The sequence below is a fragment of the Falco punctatus genome (assembly GCF_963210335.1).
Source record: "Falco punctatus genome assembly, chromosome: 1".
NCBI classification, from domain to species: Eukaryota; Metazoa; Chordata; class Aves; order Falconiformes; family Falconidae; genus Falco; species Falco punctatus.
This window is the reverse complement of record NC_137580.1, coordinates 56,386,460-56,402,898: the sequence shown is the minus strand read 5'-3', so window position 1 is coordinate 56,402,898 and position 16,439 is coordinate 56,386,460. Positions and strand designations below refer to the sequence as shown.

At 37.2% G+C, this 16,439-nt stretch overlaps 1 protein-coding gene across 4 annotated transcripts in view; it reads left to right on the top strand.

The window, feature by feature from the left end:
* Positions 1-16,228, top strand: part of GABRG1 (gamma-aminobutyric acid type A receptor subunit gamma1) — an 80,534-nt gene extending 64,306 nt beyond the window's left edge. For all 4 annotated transcript variants that reach the window (XM_080404268.1, XM_080404269.1, XM_080404271.1 and 1 more), the window contains 6 exons: positions 22-242; positions 3,028-3,110; positions 4,422-4,559; positions 4,674-4,826; positions 7,988-8,199; positions 13,160-16,228. In XM_080404268.1, the coding sequence (XP_080260394.1) occupies positions 22-242; positions 3,028-3,110; positions 4,422-4,559; positions 4,674-4,826; positions 7,988-8,199; positions 13,160-13,438 (1,086 nt within the window). In that variant the 3' untranslated portion in view covers positions 13,439-16,228. The remainder of the gene's footprint in view (positions 1-21; positions 243-3,027; positions 3,111-4,421; positions 4,560-4,673; positions 4,827-7,987; positions 8,200-13,159) is intronic.
* Positions 16,229-16,439: the final 211 nt, after the last annotated feature.

Sequence of the window (16,439 nt, the reverse complement as noted above, 5' to 3'; positions counted from 1 at the left end):
TGGTTGTTTCTCTGTTTTTAGGAATACACTATAGATATAATTTTTGCCCAGACTTGGTATGACAGTCGTCTAAAATTTAACAGCTCAATGAAAGTGCTTATGCTTAATAGCAATATGGTTGGAAAGATCTGGATTCCAGACACTTTCTTCCGGAACTCAAGGAAATCTGATGCTCACTGGATTACAACTCCAAATCGTTTGCTTCGAATCTGGAGTGATGGAAGAGTATTATACACTCTAAGGTGGGTTTTTATTAATTCAGTAGAAAAAAATAAAACTGTTATGACCAGGAATATGAAAATAATGAATATGAATCAAATACTTGGCAGCTCTTTTGTTGTGGACCACAGGAATTTGCAAGGAGTTTAATAAAGGGGAAAAAAAAAGATTATATGATCATGAAAAGCATGAAAATAGTAGTATTGAAATATATTGCCTAGATAATGGGGTAAAGACGATCGAACGGGTTAGCAAATTTTAATTTCATTTAGGTACAAGCAAGATTAAAAATAGATGTTATATAGTATGTAGCACCGTGGTGGTCTGTCAGGAAGATACTGCAGATCTAGTCATAAATTGTTTTGCAGACTTTCTATTCTAAATAGTTCAGTATTTAATTTTCACCAAATTATATTCTGTAAGTTAGATACAAAATGCTTCAGATAATAAAAATTGTAAGAAGTTTGATTAAAGCTAAGGCCCCAGTCCTGCATATACTTCTTAACATGTTTACCCTCCCAAGCTGTTAAAATCAACAAATCTGTTCATCCAAATTAAGCATAAGCAAACATGTTGGTGATAATTCTTCTTGGCAAATGGGGGATGCTTGGGCTGATACTAAGTTTTGAGCCACTTTTCAAACAGTTCTTGAAAGGCTGTAGTCTACAGAAAGCATTTTAGGGTCATCTCTCAGCTGTATTAAGTATGCCTAAAAAATCTTGCAACGAATTAGAAGCTGATCAAGAAACAGTCCATGCAGAGGATGCCATAAATCTGAATATTCTCTTAATGACTCACCTTTTAACTGCTTTCTTTTCATTCATTTATGCTTTTTCATATGCAGGCTAGTTGTGTTGTATGAAAAATTTATAAAAGTATTCTGTATCAGAAGTAAGAAAATTTAGAATGTTTTAAAAAGATACTCTTTTTTAAAGTGTTTTTTCTTAGTATGTTTCATTTGAGAGCATACAACTGTCTCTGCAGAGCACTTTTTAAACAGTTGATTATGCTGGTGTTTATAAAAATCTCTAGACAGCCTCTTCTGTTGACATACTAATATTTAATTTTTTTCTTTTTGTAGCTAACAATTCTAAAGTCATACTTGGACTTTACCCTTTTTTTATCCATTCAGTTTCCATATACAATTTCTTTTAAACAGGGTCTAAGTAACACAAAGAAACAAACAGATGCAACAAAAAAAAGCATGTGAGCTCTCCCAGCGCAGTACGTTAGAATTATTGTGCTAGAGTATGAGATTTGAAGTGCAATGAGCTAGTAATAAAACAGCAGCACAGATATTCACCCAGCACTGCAATGTGCAAACATCTGTATAGGTGAGGATATGGCCTGAATTTGGCCTAAGGTAGAATAACATCGAGAGGTTCATATGTTGGTTATTGAAGGAACAATAATAGGATCTGACAGTGCTCCAGGTTCATGGGCTGCCCTGTGCTACCACTCTTTCCCTGCTGGTAATTCAGGGAGCAGACGTGGTGATTCTGTTAGTTAGGCTTACTAAGTCTCCTTTAAGGCTAGTCTTTGTCTATCCATTGCACTTATCAGTGATTCCAGGTCTAGTTGTGCTGGTTTTAATAAAAGTCTGGTTTTGTTTTATTTTTCTTTAAGCGTTTGACTATCCAAAGGTTGAAAATGGAAAGCAAAGGCAATAAAGGCATATACCATAGCTGGCAAATTTGAAAAGCATCTTCAGAGAGATGGAAGTGTTTTATTTAGAAATACGGTGGTGGTGGTGTGTTTCTTCTTTTTCGCCCCAGTATATGGCAAGAAATACACTTTCCCTTATAAACTTCTCTTTTGCCCAGGACAAATTTCTAGAAAGATCCTAGTGACACTTTGTGTAGAATAACTGCTTTGTTCACAGACTTAGAGAGCTTTCTGGCAGCATGTGGCAGAATCTTCCTTTTCCCATCCCTTTGTGTCTAGTATGTAAGTACTGCATACAGTCAAGTATGCAAGTATTATGTTTATTTTCAAGTTGATTTTAAAAGATATGCTGACTTTCTTCACAGTCTTACCAGCAAAGGAACAGGAATTTTAAATGCAAAGTAGGCAGTTTGGAGTCTAACCCCTTACTCCAGCTTCCTAGTGAAAGTTAGCAGAACTGGGTTTTGTATTGGTTGCTTGGAAGCTCTTTGGAAATCTGTGATTAGTATTTACAAAAGCAGTAAGTGATTCAGTTGATACCCTTACAAGTCCTAAACCACTTCTAAAATGTGTGTGAGTTGTGTGATTACTTGAATGCCTTAGACATTAAATGAGCAGAAATACCAAGTCTGCTCTTTCCTAGCCACTCTATTGTCTTCACCAGAACTGCTTCCATGAGTACAGAGCAAGCCCGTGTCCCCCCTGTCCCCCCTTTCTCTCTCGTGTATATAACCACCACATAGAGTTACGCCAAATGCAATTTGATTTGACAAATGTGTTCTTCAGAAACTTCCATTGTTTGCTATCATAAACTCCCCTCCTTGCCCTGCCTTCAGTCCCTTCTTTTTATCCCCTAGTTCTGGTAAAGAGTGGAGAGATCCCCCCAAATCAATTGAAATTTTTGAAGTGGTTTGAAATGCCAGTCAAAATGATGCAGGTTGTCAGGTTGCATATGATGATAGTTTTTGTTCTTTGGTGGTGATGCTGCATGTTTCTTGCAGAAACACAGTTGCTATGTGTAACATCCATTAACTGGCAAAATTGATATCCGTACTTGTTCTTTACTATCTAGTCTGAAGTGTCTGGATGCTTGAATATAATCTTTTTTCTTTTTTTTTTTTTTCCCCTTCCTTTTCTAATTAGGCTGACAATTAATGCTGAATGTTATCTTCAGCTTCATAACTTCCCTATGGATGAACACTCCTGTCCACTGGAGTTTTCAAGCTGTAGGTGGTAAAATACTTTTTTTTTTTTTTAATCTTTACTTTCATTCAGGCTTTAAATTTCCTTAGATTCTGGCAGCAAGAGAGCAAGTGTTTACTTTTTAAAGTGTTGTAGTGAAGGAAACAACTGACCTGTTTATGCTTTGATTAGATTTATTGCATTATTTGATGCATTATTAAATGCAGTAGCGACTGAGTTGAATTACATTCATTTCATTTAGGTGCAACTTTAAAAATAATCTGTTTGCTTAGGAGTCTGATACAATGCCCATTCCAGTTAATGGAAATCTATTGCCTTGGAAGAACTTTCTTTTTTATGCCTGCCAGACTTGCCAGCTTTGAATTAGTTCCATCTGGTATACTTAAAAGGAAAAATAAGATCAGTCTTCTTCAACCTGTTCCTGGAAATGCTTGATCAGTCTTAAGTCCTCCTCCTTTCAGTGGGACTTATTTATGTGAGCAAGAAACACAACTTTCAGGCTTCATTTCTTTAATATCAAGTATATATTATTTAAAAAAAAAAACCAAAACAACAGTTTCTAAGGGAATTGTACTATTACTGGCAAAAGAAACCAAACCCACCTGAACACAGCTAAATAAGTCATTCCTAAATATTAAGCCTAATAGGCAATGAAATCAAACATTAGTGATGCTTTTTAAATTAATGTTTTCATTGAATACTTCCTTCTTGAGTGCTTGCAGCTAAGTGAGCTTTGGTAGCTCCATTGATTAAATAGTTGTACCACACCAGTGAGTCTTGCTTTATTTCATTTCTGCCTTTTCTGCAAGATAATGTGGGGCAACATGTGAGACACATGAAAATCAAGAAGGTTGCATTTCCTTAAAGCTGAAGTACTAGACAGTGAATCAGTCCACAAAGATCCATTCTGGGAATAATATATAAAGAAATTTTCAATACACATCAACAGGGATTTTATAAAGATACGTACTAAAAAGTGTCTGTCCTTTTAAGCATTGTTTGGTTATTTAATGATAATGTATAGTACATTTGTGTATTAATTCATAGTCATGATTCTGCACCAGTTTTTCATATCTGAGTTCCATAATATTGTGTAGATATTTCCTAAACATTTACATTGTTTTTGATCAATCATACACTTAACTAGGCCTAAAACTGAGGCTAGATATTTTGTGGTTAATTTTTAGAGTGTATCAGGTGGATTATAGATTGGCTTTCTCTCTGATCAACTTTATGTATAGCCCTGGTTTAGTTTATAAACAACTTAAGGGATCACAAAACATGCTTTGGTATATACTGTGGCTGAACGCTTGATTTGCTCTGTTTTATTCTAGATGGATATCCCAGAAATGAAATTGAATACAAATGGAAGAAAACCTCTGTTGAAGTGGCAGATCCAAAATACTGGAGATTGTATCAGTTTGCATTTGTAGGGTTACGAAATACAACTGAAATTTCTCATACCTTGTCTGGTAAGGCAAAACGTTAAGTTTTATTTCATGTAATGTCTTTGTAGAACAAAACTAACAGATGAAGATACAACTGAAAACTATTTTAAAGTATTTTTTCATTTTTTTAATTTATAGGTGATTATATTATTATGACAATCTTCTTTGATCTCAGCAGACGTATGGGATATTTTACTATTCAGACATACATTCCTTGTATACTCACAGTTGTTCTTTCATGGGTGTCATTTTGGATCAATAAGGATGCAGTTCCTGCAAGGACTTCTCTGGGTAAGAATGTCTTTTATCAACCTTGAAGGGTCTGGTACTCCCCAGGAATACAAATCTGCACCAGACAGTAAATCAACCACAGTTTATTCCCCTTCAGATTGTGACCATTGGTCACCTTTCTCTTGAACTGTAAGATTAAGAGTAGGAGGATCCTGCTGTGGGTGCACAGCAGGGCTTAAGGAGGGAGTATTGAAAATGGAAATCTGCAAATCCTGATTCAAGCCTTGTGGATCTGCTGTTGTTCACATGATACAATTTTTCTCTTTTATGTTCTTTTTGTCAGCTCCAGGGGTGGCAATATGGCAGTCATTGGTCTGACAAGTATGATTAAACTTCACTTAGCATCATAGACTTACAGAATCATTTAGGTTGGAAAAGACCTTTAAGACCATCCAGTACAACTGTTAACCCAACACTGCCAATCTGTCACTAAACCATGTCCCTGAGCACCACATCTACACATCTTTTAAATACCTTCAGGCGTGGTGACTTGACTCTTCCCTGAATGTATGTGGAATAATGTGAAATGGTTTTGTCATTACTATACAGGCGAAAACTGTGAAGATGAAGATCTTTGGTTGGTTGGTTGGTTTTTGTTGTTGTTGTTTTTTTTAAATAATACAAGTTTTTCTTTTAAGCCAAGGATAGGATAGAAAATTTGCAACCAAAGTTGCACTGCAAGCAGTTAAGCATATACCTCACAAAAACTGACTCACTGTCCTGCTTTTACTACTGACAGTGCTGAAGTATGTTGCAAGTTCTGCTACAGAGATAATTCTGTGTTAGTGTCATCTTGGCTGGCTGGTTTAGCATGGTATCAGTCTCCCGTGTTTGGTTAGGATTCATGTGCTGCCTTGGAGAAGAGTTGTAGTTCCCAGAGAAAGAATGATAGCTGTGTGTGCAGAGGATACACAGTAGCAGCTTCGAGCTTAGCAGTGACAGATGCTTTTAGTGAAACTGGTGATGACTGATTCCGGGGGGAAAGTTCAAGAGCTGGGAGTGCATCTTAGGAAGTGAGAGAAGTGAGTTTATTTTCCTCATCAGCTTATAGGATTGTGAAGACCCCATTCCCACATTATAGGAGTGTTCCCTACTAGAAGGGTGAGTCCAAGCTTTAACTCCCTGCCTTTCCCACTGAAACTGAACCACCTGCAGTCAAGCCGAGAAAGCAAGCAAGCAAAAATGAGCATGGCTCAGTAGGCTAATGAAAAGGTAAGGGAAGAAAATCTGAGTCTTGTATCTTTGTGCTATTCAAAAGTACTGCAAAGTTTAGTGAAGTGAGCCTAAAATCTTGAATAAATAAGTGAAACTGTCTCTTTGTAGTTTCAAATCTTGATTTAGAAATTTATGAGATTTCTTTGACTGACTAATCGTTGAACATCATTGTGGGTACCATCTGGAAAGATGCTAGCTATAACAGGAACTGTTGTATTGGTAACCTGCTAGTCCTGTATCCAGTTTGTGTTTTTACAAAGTACTTTTTCTCTGTCATGAACCTAGCAAATTTGCCTTTGATCTTATGGTTAAGCTAGAGTTCTCATGCTCCCACCTCAGCAGTACTAACCTTTATCAACTTGAGATGTACTACAAACATTTGCAATGTCATATTTACAGCTCCCTGCAGTTAACTCTGAGCTCCTTTTGTAAGAACATTCAGAAGCCATCATTTGACAGATTGTAGGATGACTTTTCTTACATGCAGATGTTCTGGTGAAGAAGAAATAGAATACCATTCAAATAGAGACAATTTTATAGAAGGTCTGAGAAATTTAGACAAGAAAGCCAAAACTAAGCAAGGTCCATCATGGCAGGCAGGCGTGATGTGGAAGGTTTACTCCCTGTGACAGACCCCTGTATGCCTTTTGCATAGTGGAGAGGACTGGAAATGTCCATGTCTCCCTTTGCCCTCTCTGAACAGAAGTCAGTAAGGGGAATGTTGGGTGTGACCTCCCACCTGGAGGCTGTGCTGGGGTCTGGTACACTGAAAAGTCTTGGGCCTTTTTCTTCCATATATGTTGAAAGATCCTGACAGATTGTGGTTTCCCAAAGCAAAAGGTTTTCGATGATCGAAGGTATTTGGACATTTCACTATGCAGAGAAATGCCTCACTGATTTTCAAAAGCATCTAGTGGAAGCGAAGCTCTTTTGGAAAACTCTGTGGTGAGCTGTTTGCCCTTTTAGGCATGTAATTTCATTGGGAAGTCTGTTGCAAAATCAACACTGCTTTCCTGCTGCAGGATCAGTCAGTCCACAGTGAGCCCTGATTCCATGCTTTGACTTAAAAAGCCATAGACAGCCATAGACTGGTGTAATGCATTTTTTGCAATCAGCCTGTGCATGTAAATAACAAATTATTTTTGTGTTCAAGTATTACTTTCCAAAGGATAGGTCACATCTTAATTTTGGACTACTATGAAAAAGGCTTTGCATCTCCCTGAAGCATCAAATATAAGAAGAAAATGTTAATACCTCCTAAATGTTAAACCAATGAAGAGTGGTATAGTTGAGATTCTGAATACATCATTATTAAGGCCAGCTTGTTCTTTTAATTAACTTGTATGTAAGTGAATTAAGGGAAGCATTTTCTATTACTTAAGACACAGTATTGAAAAAAATACCTAGTAACTAAGAGAATGACGTAAGAAAGGCCATGAAGGTCATCTAGTTTGATATGCTACATGTCAGAAACAAATAATTGAAAACGGTATTCCTTTTTCTCATATTTTCTGGAAGTTTGAAATAATTGATAAATAGCACACCTTTTGTTCTGAATGTGCCCTTTTGTACATTTTAATAATCCAAGAGCCAAAGGACTTTTTTTGTGTTTATAAAATTTGCGTGCTTATTTGTACCTGTTTGTCTATTGAATTACACAGATTTTCTTAGTGTCATTGTTTATTCAGCGCATGTTCAAAATGGGAGAGATGTAAACTGAAGGTGAAATGTGCTGCCTTCTGTATGATGGCTGCTGGATCCATAGGGATAGATTTTTGCAATAGCACTGATGTCTGTGGGTGTGATCAGTGGTGAACCCTGCTGTGGCTCAGTTCTTGTATGCCTTGTGAATGAATTAGGGGCTAATTTGAGGACTTTTTGTGACTATGATTGGATTCCTTATACACTTCTCTTTTCCTGTCTTTTTTATGTTCTTTCTCAAACAGGCATTACAACGGTGCTGACCATGACAACATTGAGTACAATTGCTAGGAAGTCACTCCCAAAGGTTTCCTATGTGACAGCAATGGACCTTTTTGTTTCAGTTTGCTTCATATTTGTGTTTGCCGCCTTGATGGAATATGGCACCTTGCATTATTTTACCAGCAACAGAAAAGGGGACAAAGGAAAAGAAAAGAAGGCAAGATCTAAGCCATCAGTAAGTTTAGCTAAACAAGGAAAAAAAAAAAAAGCAGAAGCAAAGCAGAATGCTCTTTATTATAGCATTAATTTTGGAAGACTCGTTCTTAAGTAGAAAGGCTAAGTTTCAAACACTAATATTTATTTTGTCTGGTTTTGTTGGTGGTTTGTTTTGTTTTGTTTTGTTTTGTTTTTTTCTTTTACAGCTGGGGGCTTGTACTATTTTCCTGTAAATACTACTAATGAACAAAAGTTTTAGATTAGTCCACTCATGTGAAAGAAAGAGACACATGAGAATAAGCTAGAGAGTGGTTTGATACAATATTCCATGCTTCTGTCCCACGCCCAAGCTCTTTGTGCTTCTAGAGCTGCCCATGGAGTATGTGCCCATGGAGACAGGTCTATCTTGGCATGGTGTTTCTGAAAACAGCACCTGGCAGCGAACCATAGATAAGACTGTAGCAGTAGAGATAATGTAAATGGTCTGAAAGTATGAGGATTTGTTTGGATCTGCACCACCTAACTTAGGTCTTACCTCACTAGCTTTGCAAAGGAAGATGTGCTTATTATTGGTCAGTATTCTGACTTCCTTTCACTTCAGAAATTCTACCTTAGGTCTTCTTGTTTCATTTACTTCCATGTTTCTTTCTGGTAAAATGAACCTTCTGCTTTTACAAGCTGATGTTTTTATGGTATGAACCTCCACATATCCCAGGAACAAGTATTAACTCCATCTTAAGAGGCTTTCTGTTCGTGTAGTAAGAATACTGAAACTTCCAAAGGATCTATAGCTGGAAGCCAGTACACATATTTAAAGCTAATCTTTAAACTAATAAAACATTAAAGACATTAAATAGCTTATTCGTTTGAACATTCATGGCTTGATTGTAGTCATTTTTTGGAGAGAATAAGAGGAAGGACAGTGTTATAAAGCCCCCTTCCACGTCATTTCATCAAATGAAGCTGGAGTATAGCTGAATCACAATACCAGTTGTCTTTTCTGGGTGAAGGTTGAATATCACCTGTGCGAGTTCAAACAGAAATTGAAATTACAGAATCCCGGACATGGAAATGCAGCAATCCTGTTATGAACCATATCCATCCTGTGGCTGGAGTAGGAGAGCACTGGGGTGCCCATTTTGAGCAGTGCTGCTGTAGGAGGCTGGCTTCCTGGGGCACTGTGGGGCTGCTGTAGCTTAATGCCGGGAAACAAGAGCCCTTACATTTCATACAGTCAGCTGCTCTGAGTGGATCCACTGTGTATTTGGGATAAGGCTAGTGGTGAAGGGCCCTGTGCTGCCTTGTTTGCGCATCACTGTGATCCTCAAGGAATCCAGCACAGCCAAGAACACTGGAAAATGTAAACCTCAGACCTCCTTTCTCTTTGCAGTAGAAGCAAGCGTGGGCATAATGGAAGGGATGGAAACCAGGCTTTGGCAGGGGCGACGGCTGAGCAGTGAGGATGAATGGTAACAGAGGCTGCAGAATCTGGGGGACTTCCCGGTGTTAGCATAGCAGGTTCATTTTCAGGCTGTTGTTGCAATGAGGTCTCAACAACACTTAGGGAACAGGGAGCTGAAATAGGCCTGCTCTCAGCATGCACGACGAGCAGAAGAGGAAGAGAGGAGGAAATAGTGGTTATTCAAACCAGGGAGATATTAAAGATCAGCCGCTGCCAGATCAGAAGCCATTGAAGTAGTTTGCAAGAATACTCTATTGAAGGGAGTAACAAGACTTTCCAGAATCTGTTCGCACATCAGCCATTTGTGCAGTAATCTGCCAAATGCTTTGAGATTTTCAGTGCATATGGCAATTGAAAATGTAGAATAATGGTGGGATAGAAACTATGACACCTTTTGAATAAATAGCTGGGGTTTGGTCTAACATTAAAATTACCAACATAATACTCAAAACACTGTTCAGTTGTGATTTACTGTGTTTTTAAAGCATGCTTTTTATTTCGAAGTAGTTGAAAACCAACCATCTTTTCACATAGAATTTTCACAGAAATCTTTCAGCACTTTATGGCTGTAAGACCTTATTAGATAAGAGATTACTCTAAAAAAAGGGGAGATTTAATTTAATATACTTAGATGCAAGGTTTCTAGTTCAGTAAATAGGGGTTTTTTTGGTGATGTTTTATAAAAAACCTATAAAATTTCTTGTTCCAAATCAAACAATTAAAAAAAGCCATCTGATTAATGGGAAGTCATACAATTACAAATCCATATTTTTTCTCCCCCCCCCCCCTTATCTTTGACAAAGGCTTCTATTAATTCTTTTTCTGTTGTAGTTATGGATATGTAACTCAACCCCCCAATTTAATTAAAATAGTCAGTTTAATTCCTTCTGATAAGTTCTCATTTACAATGGAAAACTTGCCTTGCATAGGTCCTCTATTTCTATTGCAAAAAGCAATAAAAGCTTATTGTTCCAGGTACCGATGCCAATAAGGTACAAATAAATGATCTTGTGAAAAAGTGGTGAGATTTTACAAATGATTACAGTTTTTATCTTGCAAAGTATGTGCTGGCATTATTCAAGAAAGGCAGTATGAATTGGCTTATGTAAATCCACATTAGTAAAGATAATGAGTTTGGACAAGAAAGATTAAACTTAATTAGCTGTGGATCTTGTTCTGATCAACATTTTACCTGAAGTGAATGCATCACCTGTGCTATGATCTCCACAGATGATAGCTTTCTTTTGTACATGTATTAGTGTTGATGTAGAGTAATTTGGTTTTGGTCCTATCAGAGTGTATTATAAGTGCTTCTTGCTGTACATGGAGTTTTATCTACAATATCAGAAGGCATGTACATGAATAATCAGCATGTACTACTGTATCTATGTGTTATTTTTTTTAATGTTTCTCTGACAATTGATATAAGGTTATTTTCTTGTGAGGTGTTGGGTTTTTTTCCCATCTTCTGTCACATTGTCTCTGTCTTACACACATTTTATGTATTCCCTGTAGGTAGTCAGACCTATGATATGGCACTGTCTTTCTGCCTCTCTCAGGCCATCTCTTCAAACCCATAATTCCGTAGCCAGCCTCAGTCCGTGCTGGTGACATGAGCAGTGAAAAGCAGTAGTTACTTTTTCCTCTTTCCGTGGTGTGTCTGAGTTGGGGATTCCTGTTTTACCCCCACTAGTAGAAACAAGTCATGCCAGAACCAACAGTCATAAAATTGTTGTAAAGCCAGAGTAAGCATAAGTCAGAAATAAGCATCTTTCCCTATATATCTTAAAAAAAAATAAAAATTGTTAGTTAATTTTTTTTTTAAAAAATGAACTTCTCATATTTTATAAAAGTCAGCCCTGTTTGTAATGCCTCAAATTAGGGTAGATGTATGTGATTGCTGTTTTTTTGTATTGTCAGTATTTTATCATAACTGAAAAGAATAATGAGGTCCTTTAGGATGCTAATTAGCTCCCCAGGTCATCACGTCTAAAAAGTGTTGAAACAGCAGTCTGTGTGAAACTTCCTCTGGTAAAGACACTTATTAAATAAAGCTATTTGAAAGTGTGGTGGATACTGCACTGCTTTAGCATCACCCATTGGGACGTTGCGTAAAATGTCCCTGCAGCAACAGAGTGCCTTCTTGATAATGTATAGAGATCTGTGTACTGGCCAAACTAATTCCCTGGAAATTGGGACAACAGCACTCTAAAACATAACAAGAATCTAAATGATGTGTCTTCCTGCTTTTCATCTTTTTTTTTTTTCCCGTATTTTTTCATTTTCTATGAGATATAATTGTTGAAGAGAGATTCTTCTCTACACTTCAATACCCAGTTAGTTCTTCTGACTGCATCCTTTCCTGCTGTGTTTATTCCTTACATGACAAAATATGGAGATGGTAGAAAAGAGAGAAAGCAATGTAAGAGTAGTGTTGATGTAACACCTGTCTTCAGTCTGAAGATGGGAGAAGAGATGTCAAAGGTGGGGGGAGTTGAAAGAAAGAGGATTATCGAGTAGTTTAAAAAGTCTGTGAGATTTATAAAGAGAAGAAAGGACAGACAGAGAAAGAGAATGCTTTTTGAAATATTCAGGAAAACAAGGATGAAGAATGAAGAACTGCATGGAAACAAAATAATGAGGGACAAAAGATGCGCTGTGGTAGTGCAAGTAAAAGGAAAGTGAAAAGGCAAAAGCTGCAAGAAAGGGTGTAGTAAACAGTTTAGGTACTAAGCAATAAGGCACCCAGATTTTTTCTATGAAAATTATTTATGAATCTTAACAGCTGTTACAATGAGTTTTTTAACAGGTTGCAGGAGTGTTCAGTTATGCCAACAGAAACTAAAAGTAAGAATTAAGAGCTGAATTAATCGGTTTCAGTGACTTAAATGGCATTCTAGGGAGTCTTACGTCTTGGGTTTCTAAAGATGAGGCACATTGTTTAGGGATTTAACATCGGAGAGCTAGATGATGTAGCCTGGCCTTATGTATTTCAGTCTCTCAAACTTCACCAAAATACTGTACTGACCTCATTAGCTTGGTTTCGGTGAAAATGTAGCTTCCAGAAACACATCCAGTCTCATTCTAAAGACTCCAAATAATGGGAGAATCATCATTCCCTTGGTAGTGATGCTTTATAGCCTGCTTGTGGACTTGCTTGTGACCCAGTTGTCAAGCTGTGACTGACTTCAAAATGTTCGTTTGTGTTCTGTAGATGGGATCAGCTAACCCTGTCCGTGTAACTAATTATCCACTATTCCCAAATCTCAGCACAACCCAGTTTTCACTGTGACAGGTGAAAATCATTCATGATCTTTTGCCTGCATGAGCTAATTATATACAGCAGTTCATAATTCACAAAGCTCCTAGAACTGTTTTCTTTAATATTAGAATTTCTATGTATTGTACTGAAGGTGCTTATATTAGTTTTTGCTATGGAAAGCCTGTGGAATTATTTAATGTTAGAATAAAAAAACCCACCAAACCGCTTTTTTTTTTTTTTTTTTTTTTTCTTAAGAAACCACCTGCAATTGCTGTTCGACCTGGATCAACACTAATTCCAATTAATAACATTAATCATCTCCCTGAACGTGACGATGATTATGGATATGAGTGCCTAGAAGGGAAAGACTGTGCTAGCTTCTTTTGTTGTTTTGAAGACTGCCGCACAGGATCTTGGAGAGAAGGAAGAATACACATCCGTATTGCAAAAATTGACTCCTATTCTCGAATCTTCTTTCCAACTGCCTTTGCACTGTTCAATCTTGTTTACTGGATTGGCTATCTTTATCTATAAATTTCAGAGGTTTGACAAACTCAGAAAAAAAAATGGTAATTGAACAGTCATTAACACTTTTCAGTGAGCCATCAAAGATTACAGCTGGTCCAAAATGACTCAAATTGTTTGGATGCTTTAAAAATTTGAAACGAGAGGAAATCTGGTGATGTAGTCTCCCTCTTGTGATCAACTATAGAACTGATACTGGTATTTTGAAGAGAAAGTTTAAAAATAAATCTCCCTAAGATTTAACTTGCCCAAACACATACATATTTTTGTCCATCTCTAACAAAATGCAGAGTCAAGAGGCTATGTTATTTAACTGGACAGTTCTGCATAAGCTTTCAGTTTTAATCCTAAATGATAATGCAGATGAATTTTGTAGCATCTCTTACACCTTTACAAAGAAAGCCTTAATAAAATGGGATTAGTTATTCTCATCCATTTCATCCATAAGATGATGATTTTATGAATCCCTGATTTTAAAAAGTTGAAATGGAACATTTCTATTTTTCAACCAGCCGTTTGTTCTCTGCTGTATGTTAAAAAGAGTGATTAAGTCATAATTAATCACATTCAGATTTATACAGAATGCAGAGATTAGAGCAGCGAGAAATGGATATATCACAAAAGTCCCAAGGGTAATTCTGAGCTTGTCTTATCCTGACCATTGATATAGGCTTTTGGCTTTCAACCTTAGATTACCTTTACGTTTGTGTTCCATCTGCATTACTTCACTGTTGTGAGTTCCCCGAAGTTCTCCAAGAAGGCTACAACTTTCAAAAATTCCTACCCAGCTGCTATTGCTTGCTCATTTCATAGAAACCAGACTGATGTTGGCTGAGATTCTGGCCATTAAGCGTAATGCTCTTCACATCCTCTCCATTCCTCTCCTTTGTCATAACTCTGCATTTGATAGAATTTGTATCATCATCAGAGTTTGGAAAACCTGTAACAGCGCTATAGTCATTGTGTTCAAAGCCGCTATGTCAGATCTCCAGCCCTAGGAGTGTGGCGTGTGCCCTGCTCCCCTTGGCATAGAGTATGGTTTTGTAGATTCTGGTTGTTACTGCATATGCTAGTCACTGAGCCAAAGCCAGATGATATGAATTTACCGAACCTGTGTTATGGGTTGCTGTGTAATTACCTCCTTGATATTTGTTTGTTTCTAATGGAAGAGCCCTGTTATTGGGGGTGGGGGTGGGGCAGCGTGTTAAAATAATCCTTATGCATTGCAGATCCTTCTACAAAATGGTATGTATTCCCCCCAAAATCACAGGACCAGTTCTCCAACCTTTTTGTGGTCAGTGTTTCTGTTAACTTTGGTAGCAATTCTTCAGTAGTAGCCTTTCTGGACTGACTTCTCTGTGTTGACAATTGCTGACTGGCAGTATTTAGTATCTCATTTCTATTTTTAAATCCATTGTCTTTATTATGGGGAAGTGCAGTCTCTCAAAAAGAAATTGGTCTCAAGTGAGCTTGCAAAAATCACTGTAAAATTAAGATATGCATTAAGGAAAAGTCAGAATTACACAGAAGACCTTACAGATCTTTAAAGAGGATTAATGGAATTAGCATTTGGCTGTAGGTAAGAATGTTCAGTACTGGAGATAAAGACATGATTATTGGCTAATAATAGAAAATTATACATGAAGGACCACCCCTCCCCCCAATATTTCTGTTGAATGTGCTTCCTCCTCTGAATTTCTCAGAAAAGATTAATGTATTTTTATATTCTAGTTGGTACCAGACATAGTAATACATGATACACAATACAACATTACTGCAGTGTTTAGCCCCAGAGTTTTAACAGGGAATGCAAGACTGGGTGCAGTGATTCTGGAAGAAAGTGTGATAGAGAAGATCCCATGTTAATGCAGACTTTTATTTCAGTATTTTGCTGATGAAGTATGAAAGTCATTGAGAGAATTGAAAGCCTGCTGTAGAGGTAGGCGGACATTTGTTGGTTGTGTAACCTTTCTGAGCACCAACTTCTTCTGACTGTTAGATTGAGCGTAGAACTGTGGCATCATTAACAACACTGGTCTAGTATAATTTATTGTTTCTTTAGAGTCTCATTTTCAGAAAATGTTCGCTACAATGGAAACGTGTCAATTTTAATTCCATAGTGCAGTTTGATGTTTTTTTGACAGCACACTAAACACATTCCTCTGTGGGAGGGATGGCGGTGGCTTCAGCAGCAATATGTTGGATGTGTACTTGAAAAGCAGTCTACTTGCTATACAATACAAGGCCCAGATTTTGTGAGCTCCTGAGTTTCATTAACTCACCTTTAAACAAAAGGAACTTGAAAGAACTTGGCACTTCACAAGAGGAAATACAAATTTCACAGCCTGCTCTCCTCTGGCACATCTAGTTAGCTTTTTCTGTTCATGTGGTTGTCAGTTGCCAATCAGCCTCCAGTGACTGAATTGGAGAACAGAAAATATCCAGAATTGGCAAGGGATGGATAAGAAGTCTTTCATCTCTAATTTCTATGAAACAATGTAACGGAGTATTAAACCTATTGAACGTTATGGCTGTTTGGCTTATGGGTACACGTGCTTCTGTCTGTTGACAAACTTTTCTATGTACTTCATTTATTTCTGATGAAATAATTTTGGTCTCCCGTAGTGCTGTGAGTGCGAATAGAAATGGGAATACAGTGAACTGTAACATGGCATGTAATAAATGTGTTGTTTTAGTCCTATGTGTTTTCTTTCCAATCTGCATGTAAACATTTGATTCCCAGAAATCTAAGTGATACTCAAAAAAAATGGCAAGAAACAGAGAATATAATTACTTGGACTTACATGCTGCAATCATTTTTCAAACCTACTTGGATAAAAGTTTGTTTACTGATAGCTGGAATCACAGTATTTGGAGTCATATTATTCTGACCATTACTGCTTAAGCACATGCTTAAACCTATTTCTAATCAATACTGTAATTAGACCAGGATTCAGAAAAGTGTGTGCTTATGTACTGCCATAAAGAGGGATGCTGTCCTGAATTGATG